The sequence below is a fragment of the Cervus elaphus genome, chromosome 22 (genome assembly GCF_910594005.1).
Source record: "Cervus elaphus chromosome 22, mCerEla1.1, whole genome shotgun sequence".
Classification (NCBI taxonomy): domain Eukaryota; kingdom Metazoa; phylum Chordata; class Mammalia; order Artiodactyla; family Cervidae; genus Cervus; species Cervus elaphus.
Window position 1 is genome coordinate 44,896,050 of NC_057836.1, and position 20,385 is coordinate 44,916,434.

A 20,385-nucleotide genomic window follows, 5' to 3' on the forward strand; every position below is an offset into this window, starting at 1 on the left:
TATTTCATTCTTTTTTTTTCCATTTATTTTTATTAGTTGGAGGCTAATTACTTTACAATATTGTAGTGATTTTTTGTCATACATTGACATGAATCAGCCATGGATTTTGATGGCTGAGCAATATTCTATTGTATATAATGTGCCACATTGTTTTTATTCCTTTGTCTGTTGACAGACATTAAGTTAATTCCATGTCTTTCTGTTGTAAATAGTGCTGCTAGGAACATTGGGGTGCATTTATCTTTTTGAATCAGAGCTTTTGTCTTTTCCAGATATATGCCCTGAAGCGGGATTGCTGGATCACACGATAGTTCTATTTTTAGTTTTTAAGAAACTTCCATACTGTTTTCCATAGTGGCTGCCCCAACTTACGTTCCCACCAGCAGTGCAGGAGGCTTCGCTTTTCTCCACATATTCTCCAACATTGTTTATTTGTAGACTTCTAGACAATGGCCCTTCTGACCGGTGGGAGTGATACCTTATTGTAGTTTTGATTAGCATTTCTCTAATTATTAGCAATGTTGAGCATCTTTACATATTCCTGTTGGCCATCTGTATGTCTTCAGGAAGAATGGTCTTCAGGTAGTGACTTCTTGATGACGATAGTGGAGATAACGGTGGTGGCCTCAGTGGTGATGACAACGCAGTGGATGGAACATCTGACAAATTGCCAGGTGCTGTTTGGGTCTGGAGTATACTGAGAGACCAGTGCACTGGTCTGGAAATTCCCATGAAATTCCCAACGTTGTGCAGTAACAAAGGTTGATTTGGAAAAAAAAGAAAGAAAAATGAAACCAGATGGCTGCAACATGTCAAGGAACTTTGGGATGTGTCAAGGAGGTCAACAAGCCTGGGGCAAACAGATGTAGCCCATGGGACATCCAGGAGAGCCCACGTCTTCTAACTTGGATGCTCCTCCTCCAGCCCCGGGGACCAGGATGGACACCCGAGGGTGACTGGGGGCAGAGGGCTTGTATTCAGGTGTGAGAGAGTGTCAGCCATAAACAGAGGGGCAGAGGGAGACAGCACACGCCTCACCCAGGCTGCCTTCACGTGTCACCAGACTCCTGCAGGAGTTTCTAGAACTGTCTTCCTGTGTTTACCTTGACACACTGCCCTGCCCCCACCTGTCTATTCCCCACACAGGGCTAGAATTAACCTTATCATCACAGCACTGTTTATGATAGCCAGGACATGGAAGCAACCTAGATGCCCATCAGCAGACGAATGGATAAGGAAGCTGTGGTACATATACACAATGGAATATTACTCAGCCATTAAAAAGAACACATTTGAATCAGTTCTAATGAGATGAATAAAACTGGAGCCCATTATACAGAGTGAAGTAAGCCAGAAAGATAAACATGAATATAGTATACTAACACATATATATGGAATTTAGAAAGATGGTAACGATAACCCTATAGGCAAGACAGAAAAAGAGACACAGATGTATAGGACAGACTTTTGAACTCTATGGGAGAAGGCGAGGGTGGGATGATCTGAGAGACTAACATCGAAACATGTGTATTATCAAGTGTGAAACAGATCGCCAGTCCAGGTTGGATGCATGAGAGAAGTGCTCAGGGCTGGTGCACGGGGATGACCCAGAGGGATGGAATGGGGAGGGAGGTGGGAGAGGGGTTCAGGATGGGGAACACATGTAAATCCATAGTTGATTCATGTCAATGTATGGCAAAAACCACTACAATATTGTAAAGTAATTAGCTTCCAACTAATAAAAATAAATGAAGAAAAAAAAAAGAATATCGGCCTTAGCAGCACCCACCTCCAGCTCTTCCCTGGCGCCCATGACTCTGAGCACAGATGCCCAAAGCCTCCCAGTGTAATAGGGGTGGAGTCCTACAGCCGTTAGATCGAGACACTTAGGAGACTGTCAGCAGGAGACCTGGGAGCAGGTCCCACCCCACCAACAGTCAGCCTGGCAGCAGTGTCCTCTCAACTCAGAGTGTGGTAAGAGGGGGACAGCTGCCTTCTCCCCGGCCCTCCAGGCCTTCCAGCCTCAGGCCTGAAGGTGAGCTGAAGGGTGGGGGATAGGCTGGGGATGGTGACCTGCAGAGCTCCAGACCCTTGCTTGGCCGCCCACTGGCCAGGCCCATCCTTGAGGGGGCAGTGAACTTCTCCCTCATCCCCACCTCTGAGCCCTGAGGTGGTGGAGGTCTCCATGGGTCCCAGTGCACTGAGGCCTCAGCAACTGGAGTAACAGGCCACTGTCATTAAGGTGACAGCTTTAACCAGCTTCAGTCACTCCATTCAAGTTCCAAGAACTGGTCCAGCTGAGGTCAGTTGTCGATCCCAAGGAGGTGCCAGAGGTCAGGGTTAAGTGGCAAAGACATTGCACTGCATTGCTTCAGGTCTACTCTGTGGTGAGGGCTGTTCTCTAAGAAGGGCAACAGCTGGGGGCTAGGGATTAACCTGAAGGGCATTTGCTACAACATATGTCCCTACGGATCCCATGCAATGATCTCTCCAGGTTAAATGTGAAGCCTGAGGGCCAGCTGGGTCTGGGTGCCTGGCTCCCTCAGTGATGATGGCTGGACAGGGCCTGGGGACCTGACGGTGTTGCCAGCTGAGATCTGCCTTCTTATGGGGGCCTGGGACCTAGACTGGGTGCTGGAAGAAGGCTCCTGGGCAGGGTAACCTGCCCACACGGGACCCTCTCCTCTTAGATAGGGCCTGGACCTCAGAGAGCGAAAGTTGAGCCTTGGGAATTTGCCCTTTCTTGTCTGAAGAGAAAATAACATTTCTATTGTAGAGGTTTTGACAAACATCATGAGCTGACAGTGACCTGACCTTAAGAACAAAGGATCTGACAACAAGAACTTTACAAAAACTCACCACTCCCCTCCCACATCTTTCTTGTCCAAGGGCTTTGCTGAGAGATTTTGGGGACTTCAGGATGTTTAAGGAATGAGCTACTTCTCATCTCCTTGCATGGCCCAGCAATAAATCTTTCTGGGCCCCAAACTCTGATGTTTTGCTACTGTTTGGCTCACAGTATGTCAGGCTCTGGGACTTGCATTCTGTAACACATGCAGCCCGAAGTGTTCTTCTGGACCCTGGGGTCCCCCGAGGGCAAAGCTAGATGCCATGTGGAGCCCTATCCCACGGCCACAGATACAGAGCTCCACACCACGGTCATCTCCCAAACTGACTGCGCCCCACAGCGACCGCCGCCATGAGTCCCGTGATCTAACCGGCCAGCTCCCTGAGCCCATAGTAGGTAAAAAAAAAACAAAAAAACAAACTCACCCTAACGAATCACCTAATGCCACCCTTCCAGCAGGAATTTTCTTTGTGTTGAGGCTATAAAAATTGGCCACTGGCCCACAAAGAGCATCAAGCAGGCCGGCTGATCAAACAGTCAGCTGTCCCTGGTCCTTCAGGAAGTCTGCCCACTGTCTGAGCAGCGCTCCTCACTCCCTCTGTCCTTTGTTCCCAACACTTTCTCTCTTCTAAATACCCTGTATCTGGAAATTCTTTCCAACCCTCACACAACCACATTTTTGTGGCCCACGGAGGGACTCTCAGAGGCTTTAGCAGCAGCTCTGGCTTCTCCCCACCAGAGGTCAGCAGCGCCCTCCCTACTTGTGACAACCAGAAACGTCTCCAGACGTCCTGGAACATCTGCTGGGTGGGGGTGGGGGGTGACACAGTTCCCTGGGTGAGGTCACACCACTGGATCTTAGCTCCGGGAAAAACCCCCGGGAGCGAGGTCAGGACTGTGGGCAGGGAGGTTGGCCGGCCCGCCCCCGCCTGGAGGCGCTGACCGTGACCCTCGCCCCACAGGGCCTTCGGCAAGCGGCAGCAGCAGCTGACGGCCATGAAGGTCCTGCAGAGGAACTGCGCCGCCTACCTCAAGCTGCGCATCTGGCAGTGATGGCGGCTCTTCACCAAGGTGGGTCTGGGGGGGCTCCGTGCGGCAGAGGGACCAGCGGGCCGCACGCGGGCCTCCTGCGGGGCTCGGGCCCCGGGCTGGCACTTTGCCCCTGTGTCCCCGGGCCCAGAACTTGAGCCGGGATGGTCCTGCCCTGAGGGGTCCCCAGGGGTGTGAGCTGGGGCGTGTGTCCAGCGTGGACGGCCGAGGTGCTGTCGACCCCAACGTCCCCACGTCGGCTCCACGTAGAGACAGCACTGCCTACTCAGGAAATCTGGCTCGGGATCTGCGTCTGACGAGGTCCTCCCTAGGCTTAAAAACATCCCTTTATTATTAAAGTGTGTCAGGCTGCTTTGTTCATAAAAAATAATCTGTGGTAGTTGCAAATTTTTTTAACTTTTATATTTTTAATTTTAAAAAAAGGTTTCTTTTTTCCTCTTCCTATAAAAATGGTAAAATTCCTAGTCTTTATCACTGTCCTTCCACGTCTGCATCGTTCGGTGGCTCAGCTGGTGGAGCAGGGGACTGTAGAGGTGGTTAGCTGCTGTCATCCTTGGGTCGCTGGTTGGGTTCTGGCTCAAAGGAAGTGCTTCAAGTTTTGGGCTTTGTTGGTGTCTCAGCTGCTAAAGAATCTGCCTGCGGGGGGGGGAAAAAAAAAAAAAGAATCTGCCTGCGATGAGGGAGACCTGGGTTCTATCCCTGGATTGGGAAGATCCCCTGGAGAAGGGAACGGCTACCCACTCCAGTATTCTGGCCTGGAGAATTCCATGGACTGTATAGTCCACGGGTCGCAAAGAGCCGGACAGGACTAAAGGACTTTCACTTTCACTTCCACATCTAGAAGAGAGTGGCTTGTCCTACCAGGTCTACACTGGTGGCTCAATTTCCCTGTATTCCTCACTGTTCTGTATATGCTGGGTTTAGACTTCTTTATGGCAAAGAAGGTATGTTTTGCACTTGGGCAGCAGGTCAGCACACAGGCCCCTGGGTCACTGTTTGACTGGCCTGGTTGCTCAGGAGAGCTGCAGGCTCCTAGATCAAACGCTTGCCAGGCCTCCAGCTGCTGACCCGTCCAGCCTCCGAGCAGGTACACTTTCGGGCCCTGGGAAGGGAGCGGCAGGAGGTGATGAGAGAGGTGGGGGCCAGCACTGGAGTCTGGGGTGCTGCTTCCTGTCAGCGGGCCCCACTCCCATAGAAGTTCTGGGGTCCCTCCCCGCCGCTCCCAGCTGGTGGTGGCTGCAGCGCTCCTTGGCTGTGGCTTCACGCCTCCATCCCGCCCCTGTCTCTTCCTGGCTTCTCCCCCTACTCTCTGCTGTCTCTGTGTGTCTTACAAGGATGCTAGTTGATTTAGGGCCTGCTCAGAGAACCCATAATGCTCTCATTACAAGATGTTTCACTTAAAGGGTTTTCAGAGACCCTTTTCCACATAAGGTCCCATACACAGATGCAGAGATTAGGTCGTGGATGTACTTTTTGGGGAGCTACCATTTAACTCACTACAGGACCCACAAATATCAGTTCTCCCCCTTAAGGTCCTCTGGACTAATGTTCACCTTGTGCAGAAGACGTGCTGGGGGGTGCCCATGTCTGCCCACCAAGGGGGAGGGAGCAGTCCCCAGGGCTGCCTGACCGCCCACCACACGTGAGCAGGAGAGCCCAGGGGCCACTGAGCCCAGAGTCCCTTGTGGAAGGGAGGGGTCCTTGCTCCCTCTCCAGCTGTCCATGTGTGTCCGTGGAGCCTAAATGCTAATGCCCCTTCTTGTCCAGCCTCTCTTGTCACCCCTGCTCATCCCTCCTCACTGCTGGCCCCTGAGGTGGACTGTCCACCCTGGTCCCAGCAAGTGCTCACCTCTTCACTTGCCTCCACTGAGCTGTCGACTTTCCTACTGGTCTCTGATTGCTGGCATTAAAGATCCCCTTATCCCTAACTTCATACAGTTGTTTATTTTTCCAAATAATCCCGAAGTTTCCTCCCAGACTATGGTTGTGAATACAAAGCCAGAAATGTCTATGTTAATTTTCTGGCTGTGGTCCCCTGGGGTGATGGTGAGATGCTCAGAGGGGAACTGTAGAGGGATAATAAATACAAGAGCAAGGGTGATCACATCTGATGCTGTGTCCCAGCATCTCCCTTCTATATGCCAGCAACGGGCATTTAGAGACAGAGAACGACGTGGTGGCCAGGATGATGAACTTTGTTCTCTAATCGCTGAGCAAATAAAAAGGCTTTAGCTTCCTGTTAAGGTTTTATAAAACACTGCAGTGAGATCAGTCTAGAGAGATCAACAGAAAAGATGACACTGATTCTATTCTTTGAATACTTTTTCAACAGTGACCAGGTAATATCTTTTAGTTTTTTTCCTGCGAAAATGTCATACTTTTTTCTGAATTAGCGGCTGTAGAAGAGACCAATAGAAAGAAAAGTGAAGTTACTCAGTCATGTCCGACTCTTTGCAAACCCATGGACTGTAGCCTTCCAAGATCCTCCGTCCATGGGATTCTCCAGGCAAGAACACTAAGGTGGGTTGCCATTTCCTTCTCCAGGGGATCTTCCTGACTCAGTGATCAAACCCAGGTCTCCCGCATTGCGTCAGATTCTTTACTGTCCGAGCCACCAGGGAAGCCCTGAAGAGACCAAATAGTCATTCCTAAATTTTCATCCTTCAAGCCTTCAAAAAAAAAAATTAAAATTAAAAACAATGTTTCTAATTATAGGAAAAAACACACAACATAAAATTAACCACTTTAGCCATTTTTAGTGTCCTTATTTTTTATAGAGAAGACACTGAGTTTAGGTGAGTTTATGGCAGTCCAGCCTCCCTTGTAGCTCCATGTAACCTCATTGCTAAATTCTGACTAATCAAAGGTGAGAGGAATGATGTGTGGATCTTCTAGGTCATGTCTTTGAAGGGAAATTATGAGCTCTGTGTCCTTCTCTGCTCTATTTTGGGCTGGAATGTCTGATGAAAACCAGCTTCCACATTGAATAAGACCCCTCACTGGAAATGATGGCCGAGCAATAACAGGCTGGACTTCTGGTTGACTTACCTACCACCTACCTCCCAAATGCCTAGCAACTTGGACTTTCACGTCTGAAATGAACACATCTACATTGTTTGAGTCAATATGTTAGTATCTTGTGAGCCCTTTGTTACAGCAGCTCAGCATCCACATCCTAACCAAAACGAAACCATCCCTAGGCTTCATTCCTCCTCTAGGCTTTGAGTCTTCTCATCCGTTCAGAACTCTGCCTCTCTGTTCAGTCCCTGTGAGTTGACCATTGCTTAGATTGTCTGTGGCTTTGACATTGACTTCTCCCAGGATCCCATGTCTGAGCCCTCACCTCTCCAGGGGATCCCAACACTGTGGCCTGTGAATCATGACCTCTTTAGGCAGAAATCCAAGTGACAAGTGACATGGGTCATGCGTGGAGCTGCTGGTTCCTGGAGGTGAAGCACATCTGGGGGCTCTGGAGGGGATCCTGGCAGTGGAAGAGGTGGGTGAGGCCTCCACGGTCAGAACACTCTGTACATCAATTGTCATGATGGTTAAATGAATCCGCACACATGTTACAATGTGGTAGGACCATCCCAAAGACACAAAAACGAGAGCGTGCAAAAACTGGTAAAATTTGAGTGCAATCTATATTCTAGTTAGTTCTATTTTGATAGTGACTGTAGTTACATAAAATATCACCACTGCAGGAAAACTAGGTGAAGGGACACAGGACCTCTCTGTAGCAATTTTACAACTGTGTGATTTTGTCTGTGAGTCTATACTTATTATTATTTTTTAGTCTCTGATTCAAGAGTTGAATTGTGGAGGTAAGGATCGTTGGATAAATGTAGGGGAGGTGAGGCCAGCTTTGTGACCTTGGGAAATGAATGAATGAATCCTCTAAGTCTGCTTTCTGATCCACGCACAGGAATGATGAGAACGGCAGACAACTCAGGGAGGTTTTGAAAGAGGAAAGGAGGTAGTGCCGACACGGTGAGCCCAGAAAACAGCACTTCCTGTTGACTGAGCACCTACTGTTCGCCAAGCCCAGTCCCTGCCCTGTCTCACTCATTCTCTCAGTGACTCTACAGGCTACTCACTCTTTCTATGAGCAAGGAAAACAAGTCACAGCAAAACCTGGGGTGGCCTAAAAGGGCTGTGTGATGGCAAATTCTCTCCCCAGTCACGGAAGATGCGGAGTCATGGATGCAGCCGAATGGGGCCCAGAGTCTCTGTGACAAAAGAATTCAGGCAGATTTCCCCCTGAGGTGGGGCTGTTCCAGGAGCGAGTTAAGACTTGGTGCCAGTAGAAGTGGGTCCCCAAGGGCCTGGTCAGACCCGGCTCCCAGTGCCCACTAGGGACTCTGGCAGCTGGGCTCACTTCTTAGGCCAAGTGGTATTTGACACTGTGACTCATCTCAAGCTAACAAGGATCAATTGTGGAAGAAAATTACATTTTTAGACTATTCAAGGATTTAAAGATTCCTCTTCCTCTAAGGAAATGGCATAGTCCAGAAAACAGACCAAAACAAGAGGCAGGGAGACCAGCCCAGTTTCCCCACTTGAGGGGCAAGTCTGAAGCTTAGTTTTCCCTTGTGACTCAGGGATAATAAATGTTGTCATCAGAGGGCTGTGGTAGCTTACCCAACAATGTGTGTTAAAGTGCTTTGCAGGTTGTAAAGGGTTCAGGTGCTGCTATGTTTTTCCATAAAGGTTCGGCTTTTTTAACAGTTTATTTAAATTTTTTTAAATCATCAAATTTGCCATTTTAGCCATTTTTGCAATTTTTATTTATTTGCTTGTTTGACTTTTCACTTGGCTGGGTTCTCCTTGCTTTGATATGCATGCTCAGTCCTGTCCGACTCTTTGTGACCCCATGGACTGTAGCCTACCAGGCTTCTCCGCCCATGGGATTTTCCAGGCAAGAATACTGGAGCGGGTTGCCATTCCTTGCTTGGGGCGGGCTTTCTCTAGTTGTGGCATGCGGGGCCTACTCTTTGTGATGGTGCTCGGGCTTCTCATTGTGATGGCTTCTCTTATTGCAAAGCACAGGCTCCAGACACGTGTGACTCACAAACTCTAGAGCACAGGCTCAGTAGTTGTGGCACCTGGGCTGGGTGGCTCCCCAGTCTGTAGAATCTTCTTGGACCAGGGATTGAACCTGAATCCCCTGCATTAGCAGGAGGAGTCTTATCTGCACCACCAGGGAAGTACTAGTTTAACCATTGCTAAGTGTACAGTTCAGCGGTGTTAAGGACATCCACACTGTCATGCAATTAGCATCACCCTCCATTCACAGAATGTTTTACATCAAAAGTGAAATTCTGTCCCCATTAAACACTAACACCCCACTCTCCCTCCCTTCCACCCCTGACAGGCACCTCTGAATCCTTGGTCTTTGTGAATTTGACTCCTCTTTGGACCTTATTTGAGTAGAGTCATCCAGTATTTGTCCTTTTGTGACAAACTTTTTTTTTCCTTTTGACTGTGGTAAAAAGGGCATGCTGAATCCTCACCTTGATTTGAGCCTGCAGCCCCCTTGGTGGCTGTACTCTGAGCTGGTGTTTTTTGAGTCCAGGAATGTCCAGTGTCCATTCTGCATGCTCATCAAAGGACCTTTATGATAACCTGCCCATCACTTAAAAGGATGTTTAACTGAGTTCTTCTTCTCACTGTGGTTTTGCTTGGCTGTCAAACTAAAGTCATGCTAGTGAAAGGGAGAAGAGTTTATTGGGGGAAAAATGACAGAAAAAGAACTTTAAACTAGGAGTGCAGCACTTCCACAGCATCATCTTTCAGGATTTGAAATAGCTCAACTGGAATGCCATCAGCTCCACTAGCTTTGTTTGTAGTGATGCTTCCTAAGGCCCACGTGACTTCACATTCCAGAATGTCTGGCTCTAGGTGAGTGATCACACCATCGTGATTATCTGGGTCGTGAAGATCTTTTTTGTACAGTTCTTCTGTATATTCTTGATACACAGATACCTCTTCTTAATATCTTCTGCTTCTGTTAGGTCCATACCATTTCTGTCCTTTATCGAACCCATCTTTGCATGAAATGTTCCCTTGGTATCTCTAATTTTCTTGCAGAGATCTCTAGTCTTTCCCATTCTGTTGTTTTCCTCTATTTCTTTGCATTGATCACTGAGGAAGGCTTTCTTATCTCTCCTTTCTATTCTTTGGAACTCTGCATTCAAATGGGAATATCTTTCCTTTTCTCCTTTGCTTTTCACTTCTCTTCTTTTCACAGCTATTTGTAAGGCCTCCTCAGACAACCATTTTGCCTTTTTGCATTTCTTTTCCATGGGGATGGTCTTGATCCCTGTCTCCTGTACAGTGTCACAAACCTCCATCCATAGTTCATCAAGCACTCTGTCTCAGATCTAGTCCCTTAAATCTATTTCTCACTTCCACTGTATACTCATAAGGGATTTGATTTAGGTCATACCTTAAAGGTCTAGTGGATTTCCCCACTTTCTTCAATTTAAGTCTGAATTTGGCAATAAGGAGTACATGATCTGAGCCACAGTCAGCTCCCGGTCTTGTTTTTGCTGGCTGTATAGTGCTTCTCCATCTTTGGCTGCAAAGAATATAATCAATCTGATTTTGGTGTTGACCATCTGGTGATGTCCATGTGTAGAGTCTTCTCTTGTGTTGTTGGAAGTAGGTGTTTGTTATGACCAATGTGTTCTCTTGGCAAAACTTTATTAGCCTTTGCCCTGCTTCATTGCATACTCCAAGGCCAAATTTGCCTGTTACTCCAAGTGTTTCTTGATTTCCTGCTTTTGCATTCCAGTCCCCTATAATGAAAAGGACATTTTTTGGGGGGTGTTAGTTCTAAAAGGTCTTGTAGGTAGGTCTTCATAGAACCGTTCAACTTCAGCTTCTTCAGCATTACTGGTTGGGGCATAGGCTTGGATTACCATGATACTGAATGGTTTGCCTTGGAAATGAACAGAGATCATTCTGTCATTTTTGAGATTGCATCCAAGTACTGCATTTGGAAAACTCAGAAGTGGCCACAGGACTGGAAAAGGTCAGTTTTCATTCCAATCACAAAGAAAGACAATGCCAAAGAATGCTGAAACTATCGCACAATTGTACTCATCTCTAACACTAGTAAAGTAACGCTCAGAATTCTCTAAACCAGGCTTCAGCAATACGTGAACCATGAACTGCCAGATGTTCAAGCTGGTTTTAGAAAAGGCAGAGGAACCAGAGATCAAATCGCCAACATCTGCTGGATCATTGAAAAAGCAAGAGAGTTCCAGAAAAACATCTATTTCTGCTTTATTGACTATGCCAAAGACTTTGAGTGTGTGGATCACAATAAACTGTGGAAAATTCTTAAAGAGATGGGAATACAAGACCACCTGACCTGCCTCTTGAGAAATCTGTATACAGGTCAGGAAGCAACAGTTAGAACTGGACATGGAACAACAGACTGGTTCCAAATAGGAAAAGGAGTATGTCAAGGCTGTATATTGTCACCTTGCTTATTTAACTTATATGCAGAGAACATCATGAGAAATGCTGGGCTGGAAGAAGCAGAAGCTAAAATCAAGATTGCCAGGAGAAATATCAATAACCTCAGATATACAGATGACACCACTCTTATGGTAAAAAGTGAAGAGGAACTAAAGAGCTTCTTGATGAAAGTGAAAGAGGAGAGTGAAAAAGTTGGCTTAAAGCTCAACATTCAGAAAACTAAGATCATGGCATCTGGTCCCATCACCTCATGGGAAATAGATGGGGAAACAGTGAAAACAGTGTCAGACTTTATTTTGGGGGGCTCCAAAATCACTGCAGATGGTGATTGCAGCCTTGAAATTAAAAGATGCTTGCTCCTTGGAAGGAAGTTATGACCAACCTAGACAGCATATTAAAAAGCAGCGACATTACTTTTCCAACAAAAGTCCATCTGGTCAAGGCTATGGTTTTTCCAGTGGTCATGTATGGATGTGAGATTTGGATTGTGAAGAATGTTGAGTGCCAAAAATTGATGCTTTTGAACTGTGGTGTTGGAGAAGATTCTTGAGAGTCCCTTGGAGTGCAAGGAGATCCAACCAGTCTATGATGTGCAGACTCCTGAAACTCACCTAACCTTCAGTAAGTCCAAGTTTTCAACTACTGCCAAAGCCTTTACCTGAACCCTAGTCTTTCTGATCCAAATCACATGTTTGTGATGACTATGCTCTACTCCCTATAATATACAAAATTATTTATTCATTGAAAGTGAAAGTCTTAGTTGCTCAGTCGTGTCTGACTCTTTGCGACCCCCATGGACTGTAGCCCTCCACGCTTCTCCATCCATGGGATTTTCCAGGCAAGAATACTGGATTTGGTTGCCATTTCCTTTTCTATGGGATCTTCCCAACCCAGGGATCGAACCCAGGTCTCCCACATTGCAAGCAGACTCTTTACAATCTGAGCCACTAGGGACATCAATTTATTCATGGATATATATTAATTGGTAAATGATTATTTTCATTCCAAAATGATGTCTTGCTCCTGTATTTAGTCTCTGCCTTGATCAAGGTCCTTGCACCTCAGCTCTCACAGTCCAAGCCCTCCTTGCTTCTGCAAAAGCCTTTATCCTACATGGGCCTGGAGTCCCACAATCCCTGCCCCATCCCTGCAGCCCTGCCCTGGGAGGCTGAGCACCTCTGATGGGACCCAGTCCTCTCTGCTGTCCTCCCCTGATTGCTAAATTTTTGGCTCTTTCTAATTATTTGTGTAAATAATAGTGCAAAGAACACCTTTCTTGTAGAAAACTTTACTTGCATTTGACTATTTCCTTAAGCTATTTCAGGAGTAGAATAACTATATCTGAGTATATCAACATGTAAAATTGTTTTATACTTAGAGCCACACTGCTTTGGAAAGAAACTACAGCAATTTACATTCACACTCGTGGTATGCGATGTGTCCAGCCTCTCAGTCTTGCCAGTTCTCAGTGGTTTGTTTAAGTAGCAGATCTTTATACAGAGAAAATCTCTTTTGATTCTGGTTGTGACTGTTTTGTGTTGGGAGATGATGAGAGAAAGCAAATGTTGCTTATGTTTATGTACTATTTTAAGAATTCAAAAAAGCACTTGTTAATGACCCCTCCTGAAACCTCCGGGCTGAAATGATAGCTAAGGTCCTTATACTAACAGCTACTGAGAAGAGCGGTTTGTATTTCTGATTTTGCTCTGCACTGGTATTTGCTCCAAGACTTCATAAATTATAAATCATGTTTTCTGATAACCCGGAAGTCTGTACCTTTGTATCCATGTTTACAGCTAAGGAAGCTGAAGCATAGATGTTTTGTGATCTGCCCAAGATCAGAAATCTTGTTCAGCATAGGCTGGGTTCCAACCCACTCTCTGGGCTCAAGAACTCATACCTGACCTCTTCAGACTCTGTGGGTACTTTTAAACAATCATGGATGGAGGTAATAGGAGCCCAGAGTCTTTAACACCTATTTGAAAACTGATTGGATGGAGAAGTGATAACTGAATAGAGAAGAGTAAAGGGAGAGAAACAGCGAGAGTGTGTAGGGGCAAGAAGAATGGTCTGCTGGGCAGAGTCCCAGAGAGGGAGCAAAATAAAGGGGAGCTAGTGAGGACAGCAGAGGATAAGCTCACAGGCCTTATGTCCCATCCTATATTCACAGAAGCCTTAAGTCTGCAACAGAGGGGGAAATCAGAATGGAAAGACTCCAGAAAAAATTTTCTGTCCTATGGAAATCACGGGTCCTCATCCAATCACTCTACAAAAATGCTTGCCAGTCAACCCTTCTCCATCTTAATATGAATGGGCAATCCAGGATCAGACAAATGAGAAATATGACAACCTGGAATAAAGGACTAAGATAAATGATAAAAATGACATCAGAAGAAACAGATAATTTTTTAAAAATTATTTATTTATTTGGCTGAGCTGGATCTTAGTTGTGGCATGCAGGATATTTTAGTTGTGGCACATGAACTCTTTGTTGAGCTTGTGGAATCTAGTTCTCTGACAAAGGATGGAACACAGGCTGCCTGTGTGGGGAGCATGGAGCGTTAGCCACTGGACCAGGGATGTCATGAAGCAGAGAATTTTGAAAACTCAAACCCATGTCTCAAGAAGATTAGAAAGATATTTTATTCATAAAATGAGAACAAGATGCATGGGAAAGGGAAATAAATAATGAAACAAACAAAACAGATCTTGGAAATTAATAAAGTGTTTACAAAATAACTGTAAAGAAAGATTGGAAAGAAAGCCAAAGGAAGCTTGCGGAAAATTAAGCAAACAAGCGACAGAAGAAATGGAGCTAAATGAGGAACAGAAAGGTTGCCATCCACAGTTGTTTCTGAGAAAGTTATTTGCAAGTGAGCTGCAGGAGAAAAAAGGGGTGTGTATGTGTGTTTATAGAGTGAGCTGAGGAATAACCATGAAAGACATGGATCCGGGAATCAGGACTATCAACCCAGAGAGAAGAGAATCCAAGGGTCACAGCTGGGTATGCAGCAGACCTAGAGAGCTACCAGTCCAGAATGGGATAGAATGGGATAAGAAATCTAGGTGTTTGTGGAGACAGGGGACTTGGTATCATATGAGCACAGGTGGAAAGAAATGTAGGAAACGGTGAAGATAAACAGTGAAGGGGTGACAATAAAAAGCAATTAGAAACATCAGGAAAAACTAAAGCCATGTAAAAACCATATGCAACTGTATGGTAAAAGTTAGCTCTACAGAAAATATTTAAAACATCACAAAAATGTTAACACTCTTCTTTGATTTTTAACTTTTTGAACAAAACTGAACATTTACTTTTTTTTGAATGTGCTGCATGGCTTGTGGGATCCTAATACATTGACTGGAATGGAGAAGAAAAAGAGGAAGAAGAAGAAACAAAAAGCTTCTTCTCAATCATTCAATCAATCCTGAAACCCAAAGGAATCTAAATGTAAACCAGAAAGAAAGAAAAAAAAAAAAAACTACAAACATATTGGAAGAAATGAAAACATAATGGGAATATACTAAATTGTGGAAACTTTTCTCACCAGGACACAAATCCCTGAAACCAGTGGCTCTCTTAAAAATTAAAAATTGCAAAGGATACCATAAACCAGATCAGAATACAAGAGACCTGGAGACAGCGTTTGCAATATTTGCAGTAGATAAGGGTGAACATCCTAAACAGCCATAGGAGCTACAAACCCACATGAGCAGACTGAAATCAGCTTTTTAAAAATAAGTAAGAAATCTGAACAAACAATTCCCCAGGAGGTGACTTGCCCACAGTATCTGGGGGCAGACACAGCTCTCCATGGACAGAGCGAAGGCCAAGACCAGGCCTTCTGAAATGGGTATATAGATTGGGAATATGATTTTATTATATTTTTAAAACTGATCAAATTGTACATTTTATTCATTATTTTTTGTTTCAGCTGGGCCTCCTGGCATGTGGATCTCAGTTCACTGACCAGGGATGGAACCAACAACAACTTCAGTGGAAACTTGGAGTCTTAACCACGGGACTGCAAGGAAAGTCCTAGGAATGTGAATTTAATAAGCCCAAAGTTTCTAGGTTTGTCTCTGCCTGTCTGAACACATAGATTTAAGGTCATGCCCCTCCTGTTATACTGACATGTCTATAGTTTGGCTTTTTATCTTAATATTGCAGCACTGGGATCATAATGTGACATAGTGCAGTAAGCCCATCTCACTTCCTCCATTGAGAGCCATCCTCTCCCGCACAGGACCACCCATCACCCACAGTCCTGAGCTGAGAGCCTGGCGAGTACAGAAAGACAAGGCTCTGGGGCTCCCTACTTGGTCTCCTGTCCCTCCCCTTTCAGGCCTCAGTGTCCCCTCAGGGCCTAACACTGAGGAGGCACTCAGAGACAGATTAGTGATGAACCCGGATTCTTTGTTTCTCAAAAGGAACCCTTTCCCTCACAGCCTCCGCACAGCACCTGGGGGCAGCCTCAAGGTGGCCAGGGCACAGGAGGAGAGGGTCTGATCCCTTCCCTTCTCCATCCCCTCTGCCTCCTACAGATTTCCCAACAGACTATGTACCCTCAACACACACCTTCCTTCAGATGCAGCCTCCAGCTATGTGTCTCTAAATAACCAGACACACCTCTGAACCCAGACCTGAAGAAGGAAAGGGGAAAGTGAATGCCCTCACATCTGAGTGGCTCAAGTCAAACAAACACTGTGCCCACCAGGCCCCACTTTGGGCTTATCCCACTCTCCCTGCTGACTTCTTTAGAGAAACAAACCCAGTCCTGACATGCCAGGTCCCATCGGGTCAGCACATCCTACCTTGGGCTCCGAATAGGCAGACCTGCCACCAACAGACTGTGAGGCCTTTGGCCAATCATTCCCTCACCACATGGTGTCTTCCCAGCACCCTCTGCCCTCTGCATCAGGCCCTGCAGCCCTGACGGAGGTCAGGTGGACCTCCATGGCGGGAGTCCAGGCCCACTGCAGCCCCTTCTGCTTGACAAAAAGTGCACCACCTGCAAGACCCTCAGACTGTAGGATCATATCTTCTCTGTTACTTCATCTGTAAACCAGAGCCAACAATTCTTAGAGTTGATGTTTCAGGTTAAACAGGAAACACATGGACATGTTCAGCTCTTCTTTTTGCTCAGGATCCAAACAGGAAACACAGCTAGTTTATGTTTTAGACTTTTCTGAGTTGCCAGGGCACTAGCCTTCCTGGAAAAGTCCTCAATTTGGAGAGAAGTGTATCTGTTGTCAAGTAGAAATAATCTGGGTTAGAAATAGCAGTATGCTATTAGTCCTTCCCACAACTTTCTGCTATTGTTGTTGTTGTTATTTAGTTGCTAGGTCATGTCCAGCTCTTTGTGACCAAATGGAGTGTAGCCTGCCAGGCTCCTTCTGTCCATGGGATTCCCCAGGCAGGAATACTGGAGTGAGTTGTCATTTCCTTCTCCAAGGGATCTTCCTGACCCAGGGATCGAACCTGTATCTCCTGCATTGGTAGACGAATTCGGTACCAGTGAGGCACCTGGGGTCCCCCAGGAACTTCTTCCTTTATCCAGTGGCATGGACCACCAAAGCTGGGCCTCCTTGAATGTGTCACTGGGCCCCAAAAGCCTGGTGCAGTCCTAGCCGTCAAGACCAAGTCTACAGGTACCTGATCAAAAGGGATAGAGGTGGGACATGGACAAAGTGGCTGAGGAGTGGCCTTAGGCCCCTCTCCCAGGTACCATGGGAGCAGAGCAGGGGAGAGTGGACTCTGCAGGGGAGGTCCTGGAGGGCTTCTCAGAGGAGGTGATTCCAATTTGAGTTTTACAGGATGAGCATGATTTTTCCAGGTGGTATAAGCAGGTGTCCCTGGCAGAGGGTCCTAGAACCCACATGGGCCTGGCAATCAGCAGCAGCAGTATGACCTGTATGTGGTGAGCAGCTGGTATGTTCAGGAACTGTGCCATGTGCTGGTGGGATGAAGGTGAATGAGGCAGGCAGGCTGGTGAGTGTGTGTGGGGAGGGAGGAGGGATACAGAGGGCACGCTGGGAAGATGCCCACGGGGAGGGGGAGTGATTGGCCAAGAGCGTCACGGTTTGTTGGTGGCAAGTCTTCCTTTTCGGAGCCTAAGGCAGGATGTGCTGACCTGATAAGAACCTGGCATGTAAGGACTGGGCTTGTTTCTCTCAGGGGGTCAGCAGCGAGGGTGGGACAAACCCAGGGTGGGACCTGGTGGGCAGAGTGTTTGACTTGAGCCACTCAGAAGTGAGGACGTTCATTTTCCCCTTTTCTTCTCCGGGTATATCTGGGTCCAGAAGGTGTGTATAGTCATTGCAGGGAGGCACATCTGCAGAGCTGAGAACAACTGGGTCTTGCTCACATTCGGCCAGACGAAGACTCCTGGGTAAACAGTGGGGTAGGACCCCGCTCACCTCCCTATCCTCAGGATGAATGTCTGGGGAAAGGATGATTGTCACTAGCTGACAGAGATAGGAAATGGAAGCTCAAAGAGCTCAGGGCCGAGACAGCAGGTGAAGCAGGAGCAGAGCCTGGATGTGGAGGCAGGTGTGTCTGAGGGCTTCCTCCCGTACCCCTGGGCCCCTGAACAGAGCAGAGGGAGGGCGACACCTGCTCAGGTGGGCCCAGGTCGGGATGTGGACTCCTGCGATGTGAGTGGTGACCCCGGAGAGAAGGTGGGTCTTGAGGGTACACAGTCTGTTGGGAAATTTGTAGGAGGCAGAGGGGATGGAGGAGGTCAGATCCTCTCCTCCTATGGCCTGGCCAACTTGAGGCTGCCCCCAGGTGCTGTGCTGAGGCTGATGGGGAAAGGGTTCCTTCTGACATCCAAGGAATCCAGGCTCATCACCACCCTGTCTCTGAGGGCCTGCTCAGTGCCAGGCCCTGGGGGATACTGAGCCCCGAGAGGGGAGGGGCAGGAGACCAAGTGGGGAGACCCAGGGCTTTGGCTTCCTGTGCTTGCCAGGCCCTCAGCTCAGTGATCCTCTGCAGAGGAGGACGGCCCTGATAGAGGAAGTGAGAAGGGCTTACTGCACTATGTCTGTGTTATGATCCTGGTTTTGCAATATTAAGATTAAAAAAGCCAAACTGTAGACATGTCAGTATAATAGGAGGGGCATGACCTTAGATCTATGTGTTCAGACAGGCAGAGACAAACCTAGAAACTTTGGGCTTATTAAATTCACATTCCTAGGACTTTCCTTGCAGTCCCGTGGTTAAGACTCCATGTTTCCACTGAAGGTCGTGTTGGTTCTATCCCTGGTCAGGGAACAGAGATCCCATATGCTAAGAGGCCCAGCTAAAACAAAAAATAAAAGTAAAAAGAGAATAAAGTGTTCAATTTTATCAGTTTTAAAAATATAATGAAATCACATTCCCAACCTAAATACCCATGTCAGAAGGCCTAGTCTTGGCCTCTGCTCTACCCACAGAGAGCTGTGTGACTCTGGGCAAGACACCTCCTGGGGAATTGCTTGTTCAGATTTCTTACTTGTTTTTAAAAAGCTGATTTCAGTCTGCTCATGTGGGTTTGTAGCTCCTATGGCTGTTGAGGATGTTCACCCTTACAACATCTTGAGGATGTTGTAAATAATGCAAACACTGTCTCCAGGTCTCTTGTATTCTGATCTGGTTTATGGTGTCCCTTGCAATTTTTAATTTTTAAGAGATTCACTGGTTTCTGGGATTTGTGTCCTGGTGAGAAAAGTTTCCTCAACTCAACAGTATTTTACCAGTATGCTTTCATTTATTGCCTAGTATGTTTGTAATTGTTTTTTCCTTTCAGGTGTGCATTCAGATACCTTTGGGATTCAGGATTGATCATTATTTTGTGTTTCTTCTTATTTTTCTTCTCCATTCTACCTATCCCCTCCTTCCATTGTCTCCTCCTCCTCTCCTGCTCTCCCTCCCTCCTTGCCTGTCTCCTTCTGCTTCTCCTTAAAGCAGGACATATTTAACAGGTACCTACTGCAGTCAAAAGGAACACACTCTTTTGTGAGGCTTGCCTCTGGCCATACAGTTGGGCGGAGACAGGCTTCTCCAGGTTCCTCCCCTCTTCCTCCCACCAACAAATGACCAGTCAGAGACTAACAGAACAGGATGCCTGGGATAGTAACCCAGCAGAGGGAGCACCGTCCAGCATCCACAGGCAGCTGAGACCCCAGACAAGGGTCAGGACCAGAACAAGAATGGGAGAGAAGGACGGAGGGATGAGGTCAAGGGTATAGCCACATTTACAAGTGTTTGGCATGATCCGAGGGCAGTTTCTTCTGCTGATACCCTCCTCCTCTCTCTGCCTTGGCTCTTGGTCCTCGTGTTTCATGATTTCGGTTGGCTACCCTGGCTCCCGGGGTCATACAGCTTCCAGGCAGAGAAGGAGGCAGGGGACCAGCCAGCTCTCCTCTCCCACGTGCTTCAAGGGGTGCCTGCCTGTATGAATTCTCTTCCATCCACATGTCAGTACCTCCAGTCTCTGCCACCAGACACACTTCCTAGCGAGCAAGCTGAGGGTTAGGTTACTCTTCCTGAGGGAGAACCCTGGGCATCGCAGAGGAAGGTGTAGAAAGAAAGATTCTAGGATGGGGCTCAGGTGAGGCGATTTGAGGGAGGCTGTAAGGAAACAGGGCCACTCTAGGTTGGGTGCTGCAGAGAACGGGGGGCAGTTCTACCAATGAGAGTCTCAGTAACTCCCTGTGTGGAGACCAGAGCGAGGATAAAGGTGTAAATGGTAAAGAAGGAGCAGTGTTGCTTTTCAGCCAAGGGAGGGGGCGAGGTGTGGGTGAGGGCGCAGTGATGGGTGTTTGCTGTCTCCTTTGCTCCTGCTCTCAGGGTGACCCTGTGTGAGGCTGGAGTTCTGTGAGAGCCTTTACATCCAACAGGAGAAGAGCATCACCCTCTTGTGACACCAGGTCAGTCTCGGGATGTCAGGTTTTTTCTTGTTTTATTTCTCAAAACTTTATAAATGCTCACATGAATAAACCGAAGGGAAAATAGC

At 47.0% G+C, this 20,385-nt stretch overlaps 1 protein-coding gene and 1 pseudogene across 24 annotated transcripts in view; one reads left to right on the forward strand and one right to left on the reverse strand.

Annotated features, from left to right (window-relative positions):
• The window catches only part of LOC122680078 (apolipoprotein L3-like), a 411,694-nt gene that overhangs the window by 343,807 nt on the left and 47,502 nt on the right, over positions 1-20,385 (forward strand). For 17 of the 24 annotated variants that reach the window (XR_006336611.1, XR_006336609.1, XR_006336623.1 and 14 more), the window contains exon 1: positions 3,643-3,919. Coding sequence is in view for 2 of the 24 variants with exons in the window: in XM_043880976.1 (XP_043736911.1) it covers positions 3,901-3,919 (19 nt within the window). In the remaining 22 variants the exon portion in view is untranslated. Of the gene's footprint in view, positions 1-3,618; positions 3,920-20,219; positions 20,300-20,385 lie in introns of those variants that run through there. The other 7 variants (XR_006336624.1, XR_006336625.1, XR_006336619.1 and 4 more) reach the window with 5 other exon arrangements.
• The window catches only part of LOC122680648, a 31,773-nt pseudogene continuing 24,949 nt past the window's right edge, over positions 13,562-20,385 (reverse strand).